This window comes from Natrix helvetica, assembly GCF_964273705.1.
Source record: "Natrix helvetica genome assembly, chromosome: 1".
NCBI lineage: Eukaryota > Metazoa > Chordata > Lepidosauria > Squamata > Natricidae > Natrix > Natrix helvetica.
Genome location: NC_138548.1, coordinates 226,716,506 through 226,725,610, shown reverse-complemented (window position 1 = coordinate 226,725,610; position 9,105 = coordinate 226,716,506). Strand labels below are relative to the sequence as shown.

General features: G+C 35.8%; 1 protein-coding gene across 1 annotated transcript; it reads right to left on the bottom strand.

Annotated features, from left to right (window-relative positions):
- Positions 1-246: 246 nt before the first annotated feature.
- On the bottom strand, positions 247-3,107 carry PCTP (phosphatidylcholine transfer protein). Its single transcript, XM_081939211.1, has 3 exons — positions 2,959-3,107; positions 837-904; positions 247-453 (listed from the first exon to the last, which is right to left on the bottom strand). The coding sequence occupies exons 1-3, from the start codon at positions 3,101-3,103 to the stop codon at positions 391-393; spliced, it is 276 nt and encodes a 91-aa protein (XP_081795337.1). The 5' UTR covers positions 3,104-3,107; the 3' UTR covers positions 247-390.
- Positions 3,108-9,105: the final 5,998 nt, after the last annotated feature.

Here is a 9,105-nt window from a genome sequence, read left to right as displayed (position 1 = left end):
AGTACTGAGTTGTTCCAACAAGTTTAATTCATTGGATAAGCTCAACTTTCTAACCCAGCACTAATTCCAGCACCGGCTCAATTTCTCCAGCCTCTGATGTCAAGGGAACATGTCACATCAGAGTTTAGCTCAAAGAAGATGATTAGGTTATGTTGAGAGACACAAACACTTTCACTGTGTTTTCAAGCCATCAAAATTAAAAGAAAGCCGTGACTGGAAAATGAAAAGTTTAATAAGTTCCATTATCATATGCCTGGTAGCTTCCATGGGTCATGATTACCATCCCCAAAGGCAGCTATTATTCAGTGATGTTTCATGACTATATCCACATCGATGACCAATTTTGGAAAGTATATCTATCAGTCCTTCAGATTGAATACAAAGAGCCATTTATCTTTTACGATAACTCTGACAAGCTTTCTGCATGTCTTTCAAGAAGTTGGGAACTCCAGTCTGAAACAGGAATTGAAAAACAGTTATCTTTCTATGCTTAATGGTACACTAAATAGCAACTAATTTTCTTTGCATTTCTTTTGCTACTACTTAAATAATAAACATTGATTTAAGTCACCCATCTCATACTTGAATTTACAGAGAGGCATCACACCAGGGCATAATATTTGTACTAATTCTGCGGCCACACTCATTGGATTACTGGTACCTCTTCTACAGGGACAGCCAGACCCTGCCGTTCACACTTTTCAAATTATACAGTTATATATGGAAAATGGCAACAACAAAACATTATTCCAAATTTCTAAGAACCCGTGAATCAAAATGACATATTGACTTAACCTACAGCATTAATGCTCCCGAGCTTCAACTACTCTGCTTACCTTAGCTGCCCAGTTGATAGCCCACGAAGGAAGCTTTCCACCAGGATCATCAAAATAGGTCATGAAAACTTTTTAACCAAAAGAAAAAAGAAAAGAAACAAAGTGAAATTTTAAGGGCATCTTTTTCATTCTAGTTAGTATATGACTGTAATTTAGAATTAAGGATGGAACTTATTCCACCAAAGGTGTTATTTCATGTGCTGAAACTCCACATGATTTGTAAGCACATTTTATTCCTTTTCCTTCCCCAGATATCTGCATAATGTACTCCTCTTGTGGATTCTCTTCTAGGCAACTGAACAACTTATTGTCCATAAACCCAGTCCAGAAACAAAAGCAGTAAAGAACAGAGATGAATCTAAAAAAAAAGTCATTCCCGTCCCTAATTGCAGTGCTTCACCTATCCTTTGTAAATGAAAAGTAAATTTGGCTTTTACCAAACAATTTTTGAGGGGGGGCTGGAGGAGAGATAGGAAAGGGAAAGAAAAAATTATTGTACTTTTTCAATTTAAGTGTAAATAATCTTAGTCTTGGAATCATAAAAAAAAATTACTGGATAACACTAAAATTCTATCAATCCCAATGTATTATTCCTAGTGTCCAGTCAATTCCATAAGGCCTATTCAATTTTTCTTCCACAGTTGCTATTCAGAGAAAGACAGCCTCTGACATTGCAAAAATTATACTGACATCATGACTGCCAGCTACTGATAATCCTTCCCTTCATCAGTTTGTCTAACCTCAGTTAAATGCTTCCACCACGCCATTTATCTGAACCTGTACGGATTAATGAATTAATATGAATTATATGGCTGCCTACCTTATATGACACTACTTGGGACGGCTCACAATAATAAAATCAGGAAAATTTTTGAAAAGCAAGACCTGTCACCTCAATCAACAGTCTACTATACATCCAGCAATAAATTTCCTGACATCCTCACCCTATCCCAATGCTTGCCATTAACTATATGCCCTCTCTAAAAGAATTTATGGAATATGCCCCAAACCCTCATCCCTGCTTAGTCACTTTAGTATAAATTTCATCAGCATATATGTGATCTGAGGATTTTTCTTCTGAAATGTGCATTCCCTCAGGTTTGTTTGTACTGAAGTAAATTTATGTTGATCTTTTTGGAGAACTGAGATTCCTTTTTGTTTTAAGCATTCTAACTACCGGTAATTTGATGTGATTAGCAAACATACCGATCTTGTTGCTTTTCAATTTGCCCATAATTATTTTCAAACATAGTGAAACAAAATTTTGCTTGCTGTTGCTATTTTAAAACCATTTGTGTTTTTTTTTTCTTTCGCTTTCTGTTCTTTAATAGATTACCAATCTTCCAATTCCATAATGGTGAGTTTACTCAGGAGCCTCTGGCAAACTTTGTGAAAGTAAAGAAAGAAAAGAAAAACTGTATCCAATGGACATCCCTATTCATAGCCTAAATACCTTCAAAGAACTTTAAAGGGTCAGTGAGGCAGAAATTACCTTTCCAAAAAGTCTGTTGATATTTCTTCAGCAACCTTTGATTTTACATAATGTTCTCACATGATCACATGGTCAATCCAAGAAATGCTGGAGAAACCTCTACTCTTCATACAGCCTGGTGCTGCTGTGAGTGCACCAAGCATTTTAAAAGTTAAAGAAAGGTAAGAGGAGATTTCCTTGGCCACCGCACAGAGTTTTAAAAGTGTGTACAGACCCTCACCAAAATGTTGCTAGCCAAATTATTGTACAGTTGCTAGGCATCCCATAAACAATCTGATAGCAGCAAATATTCAAATTCAGTTCACAGAGGGATGTATAATAAATATTTTTAATCCCTCGGTAGGAGACAAAGAGCAACAGAAAAAAGCAAGATGAAAGTTAAATAGCAGAGATTGGTTAGCTGGTATGAGAGAATTATCTATATTGGAATTTATGAAATAAATCATTGGCTGTAGGTCTACAATACTATAATGCACACATTCTTTCAGCAATCTGTTTATCCAAATTGCTAACAAAAGACATGGATTAATGTTTACAAAGGCATATAGATATTTGTCAAAGTCCTGAATTAGAATTTACATTTTCTGATCAAATTAACCATTCCTATAAAATTATATATTGATTTCTTACCTTTGCACCCTTTCTTGCCATCACTTGCAAAGGCCACGCCTTGTCTAAAATTCTTTACTCTAACAATCCCAGGCTTTTCTGAGAATTTAACAGTATTCACACTTTTAGCCAATATAACATAGATCTTCTGCCCATCATGCTCCATATCTTGACGCTCACGAACAAAAACATACTGTGCTGAAGTTTAAGAAATAATCAGGATTTTAAAATTTAACACACATTATGTGTCCAGACATCTCCCAAATTTAGGGAGCACAGATTCAATTGCATTTTGGACTTGAAATTATGTGGTTATTTTTCTTTTCAAAAGGTGTGAGATGAAACTACAGCATGTGTAAAGATTTTATTTTTTAAGTTCCTGATAAGGATTAATTTGTACACCCGTTAAATTTTCAGAAACTGAGAAAAACTGAGATTATAGCAGGGTTGGTAACTATTAAAGTTAAAATAAAATTACTGTCAAAACTGAAAGGATACATCTCTGTTTGCCAAGGGGAAGGGGAACTTCACTTCCCAGTAGATAGCTGTTTTGCCATCCTGAGTTTTCTCACGTACATCTACAATACAAATTGGTCGTAAAATGTATAAGAAACATTTATTTCACTAACAATCAAATAATAATTAGAAACGATTTAAAGAAAATGCTACAAATCATACATAAATCAAGCTAGGTATGTGTGAGACTTCAATAGATGTCCCTTTTGTTCTAGACTGTCAGCTTCTAAGGATTTAGGTGGGAGGCAGGATGTGTTGCTCATCATTCAGACTTGTTTAAAGTCATGCCCCATGCAAGTTTAATAAATCATCATTATTATATACGCAACAATGTGAAATCACAGCTGCCAGTTCTTTAGTTGTTGTTGGCCTTTATGCAAAGGAGTTTTTATTTTATTTTATTTATTCATTATATTTATATGCTTCCCATTCCACAAACCAAAGGAACTCTGAGTTCTTCCCAAGGACTTAGGGTGTCCTAATGTATCAGCATAGTAGACGTGTGGATCCAAGCAGTTTGGCATTCTGCAATGCACCTATTTTCTAAGTGCTGTCCCAGATTTGGTATGGTACTCAGTGTGCCGATAATTGTGTAGGACCACTATGGCAGGTTTATGCCATAATCTTTCAACTTTGATTTGCAGATCTTATACTTTGTGATCTTCTCCAATTCTTTGTCTTCTACAATTCCCTGGTATTGCCACATAATTATCCCCACTTTTGCTTTTCAACCAATCACTTTCTTGTTATGAGCCAAGGCTTTATCAGTTTGTATTTGGAAATCCTACAATATTTTAAAAATTCCTTCTCGGTTATTTTTTCAACTGAGATGTTCCATCAGTTTTAGCACATGATAATTTTTATAGATTATTATTCAGAATAAATTGCAAGTTAATGAGATCAAGGCCAAAAACCATGGCAGCAATTATGGAATCATTACATCTTTTTTTTTTAATTATTAAAAGAGTTTTGTACAAACAAATTTTCCCCCTTTTCACCCCCCCCTCCATACAATATAAATTTCATACAAATGCTGTACCCCCCCAACCCCCCCGCAAAAATTCACATTCAAATATTATACCAAACACTTTGCCCCCTCCCCTCCCCCCGTCTTAAAATAAATTACTCGTAACCCCTCTCCTCCCAGCAAACACAGTATAAATTTCTCTTAGATTAATAATAACACATTGATCCCATTTTCTAAGCTAATTTAACATCTATAACTCTTAATATAAATTTCTCCTAGAATAACAATGTTTCGTTAATCCCATCTTCTAATTTATTCATACATATATATTGCCCCGCCTTCCACCCTAACCCTCCCCCACCTCCCACACAAACCCACCCCCCTGACTTCCGCTGTATACCACTCTAACAATTCCAAGCATCCCATATATTATTTACTCTAATCATCTATCAATCTAAACATTCTTACCTAAAGGCTACATAGTACTTCCTAGTCTGGTATTTATTCTGTATGTAATCAATCCATTTTACCCATTCCTGTGTATAATCCTCCTGTTTCCGAGCTTTTAAAAAAGCTGAAATTTTTGCCATTTCAGCGAACCCCGCCACCTTCTGAATCCATTGATCAATTGTCGGTAAAAAATCTTTTTTCCAATGTTGCGCAATCAACAACCTAGCTGCTGTGACCATATGCAAGACCAATTTTGTTTCCCCTTTGGTGAAATCCTTAGCTATACCCAATAAAAACATTTGCGGAGTGAATTGTATTCTTTTCTTAAATACATTCTGCATAACCCACCATATTTTTATCCAAAAAGCTTTAACCTTGTTGCAAGTCCACCATACATGAAAAAAGGTAGCATCTAGGCACCCGCATCTCCAACATTTTGGTTGAACATTTGGGTACATACATGATAATTTCTTAGGATCTAAATACCATCTGTAAAACATTTTATAAAAGTTCTCCCTTAAATTCTGTGACTGTGTAAATTTAACATTCTGAACCCATATTTTTTCCCACTTTTCCAACATAACCACTTCACCAAAATTCTGAGCCCATTTAATCATACAATCCTTAACCAATTCACTTTCTGAGTCTCTTTCTAACAGTACATTATATATTCTTTTAACTTGTTTTGGGCCAGTCTCTTTTATCTGCTTAATCAGTTCCACCTCTTTATCCATAAAACCGACCCTGCGATCTTCTTCCCATCTCTTCTGTAACTGTATGTAATGTAACCAATTTAAAGTAATTCCTTCTTCCAACAGCTGTTCCAAAGTTTTCAACTTCCATTCGTCCCCATCAGCGATAAGCACATCTTTATATAAACAACCCCCGAGTGACTTAATATTCATAATCCCCATGGTGTCTGCAAGATCCAACCAAAGCGGTATTTTATAATCCCAATTGGGCCGGTGCTTCTTCCATATTCTCATCAAGGCACTACGGAGAACATGGTTGTTGAACACTTTATCCACCCTGTCTTCATAAAAAAGATATGCATGCCATCCCAGAACAAGATCATGGCCTTCTATATTCAGCAATTCCATTTTTGTTTTCCCAAACCAATCTGCTACATGCGTTAGTACCGCAGCTTCATAATACAATCGAAGGTTTGGGAGTCTGAGGCCGCCTCTTTCACGTGTATCTTGCATAATCTTCATCTTTACTCTCGGTTTTTTCTCCTTCCAAACAAATTTGTTTAATGTTGTTTGCCAATTTAACAAGGTTTTATCTGATTTAAGCACCGGAATCATCTGGAATAGAAAGATAAATCTAGGTAGAATGTTCATTTTAATTGCTGAGATCCTTCCAAGCAAAGACAATTGTAACTTTTTCCACGCTTCAAGATCTTTCTGTATCTTTTGCCACAACACTTCATAGTTATTTAAGAAAAGTTTTGTATTTGATTCTGAAATTTGTATTCCTAAATATTTAACTTTAGAAACTATTTCAAAACCTGCTAAACTTACAAGTCTCTTTCTTTGAGTCTCTGTCATGTTTTTAACCATCATTTTCGTTTTGTTTTGATTTAGTCTAAACCCAGACACCATGCCAAATTCTACTATGATACTTTTCATCTGGATTATTGATTTCAAAGGATGTGAAAGGGTAACAACCAGATCATCGGCGAATGCTCTAGTTCTGTATTCCTTTTGCCTGATAGCTATGCCATCTAAGGATTTTGAGTCCCGAATTGCGTTCAACAAGACTTCCAAAGTTAAAATAAATAACAATGGGGATAATGGGCAACCTTGTCTTGTGCCTTTTTGTATCTCGAAAGTTGTTGACAAATTTCCATTAATAATAAGTTGTGCATTTTGTTGCTGATAAATTGCTCCAATCGCCTGCCGCAATCGTGGTCCCATATCCATCTTTTCCAAAGTCTTGGTTAGAAAGTTCCAGTTCACTCGATCGAAGGCCTTCTCTGCATCCAAGAAAACCAGCACTGCAGAGATCTGCTTATTCTTATCAAGATAGTCAATTAAATCTATGAGTTGCCTTACATTCTCCTTCATATGTCTGCCTTCAATAAATCCTGCATGATCATGATGAATAATCTCTTGAATAACCGGCATCAATCTGTTGGCTAGTACCTTAGCAAATATTTTATAATCTGTGTTCAGAAGAGATATCGGCCTGTAATCCTCTGGTTTCTTAGGGCCCTCTTTATCTTTAGGTATCAATGAGATAAAAGCCGCTTTCCATGAGGGAGGTATTTTACCTCCTTGTTGTATATTATAAAATAGTTGTGTAAGATATTCAATCATTTCCAGTTGTAAAGTTTTATAATACATTGCAGTCAAACCATCAGTCCCTGGAGCCTTAGCTAATTTAAGTTGATTTATAACTAAAGTGATCTCATCAGCAGTTATAAGACGTTCCAAGTTTGCCTTTTGACACACAGAAATTTTAGCAACCCTTTTTCCTTCCAAAAAATCATCTATTAACTTGTTCTGTATATTATCCTGTGCATATAGCTTAGTATAATAGTCCACAAATGATTTTTTAATCAACTCTTGTTGATATACCATCTTCCCTCGAAACTCAATTTTATCAATAATTCTGTCATTCATATTCCTTCTCAAAGTATATGCTAACCACCTACCAGGTTTATTAGCGTTAGCAAAGGTGTTATGTTTAGCAAATTGTAAATTAGTTGCTGTTTGTTCTGCTATAAGCATCTGAAATTGATCTTTCAACAGCTTTAGCGCCATCTGGGGCGCCTGGTCATTCGGGTTTGTTATAAGCAGCTGTTCCTTGCTTTTTATTTCATCTTCCAATTCCATTCTCCTTTTCTGTCTAATTTGTTTATGTTTAAAGTTCATATGTATCAAGACCCCACGCATATAAGCTTTACTTGCATCCCAAACTGTTTCAATGGGAGTACCCTTATTCATGTTAAAACTGAAAAATTCCTTCATGTGTTTTTTAAGTTCATCAACATTTTTTTCGTATCTAAATAAATTTTCATTTACTCTCCAAGACCTTCTTGGCCTCATCCCTAAATCAATTTGTAACCACACCGGACTATGATCGCTAAGTGTCCTGGCGAAAATCTTGGATTTCTTAGCTTTAGGAAGTAGATCCAGTGTTAACAAAAAAAAATCAATCCTTGAAAAGGATTTATGTCTATCTGAGTAGAAAGAAAAATCCATCTTATTTAGGTGTTGTGTCCTCCAAACATCTTTTAATTTCAAATCGTCTTGTAAATCAAAAAAAGCCTTTGGTAATTTGGTAGTGAATTTAGTCTTTGTACTCTTATCTATCTTTGGAGAAATCACTCCATTCCAGTCTCCCATTATTAGAATACTCTTAAAGTTCCAGTCTAAAATTTTTAAATGGAGCATCTTATAAAAGCTTTCTTGGCGTTGGTTAGGAGCATATATTCCTAAGACCAAAATGGGACCAAAGTCTGTATCAAATTGAATTGCTATATATCTACCAGCGTCATCCGCCTCTATAACTTTAGTTGAAAATCTTTTATTTATATATATCACCACACCATTTTTCTTTACCAAATCAGAGGCAGCATAAGATGTTCCCAGTTTTGAATTTCACTAAATACTTCTGGTCCTGCAGCCTAATATGAGTCTCTTGAAGGCAAACAACATCATTATTAAATTGCTTCAAATAATAAAATATTTTTTTTCTTTTTTGTGGGGAGTTCATTCCATTCACGTTCCAAGATAATAGCTTAAGCATCTTTAGATCTGGTCTGGAGCGTTGAAAGCATTTGCTGAAGATCTCTCTCCACAAGACTAATCTTCGGCCCTGCTCCTCCCATGGCTCCGGTTTGCTTCTTAGCTTCTTTCTTAGCACATTGTGTTTGAGGGTCGACGCGCTTATGAGATTCTAACATTTGTCTAGTCGTGGATCTGGTAATACGTTGTTCGACAGGTTTAAGTATCGGCATTTCAGTGAGAGACTTAGAAGGTCCTTCTTCCAAGAAGGAACACAACAGAGATCCAGAGGGGTCCACTCCACCTACAGCACCCTGCACCTCCTTCTCTTTTTGTGTCTGCATTCTTTGTTCTTCTGTCTCTTTCTCAAACATCCTCTGCTCTAAGACATCCAAATCTACTGGTGTTGGTGTAGATGTATGTGGGGGGGTTGCATTTTTCTTAAGTATTCCATGATAAAAGTCTCTGGCTTTGTCTATTGTATTCAGACGGTACCTCACC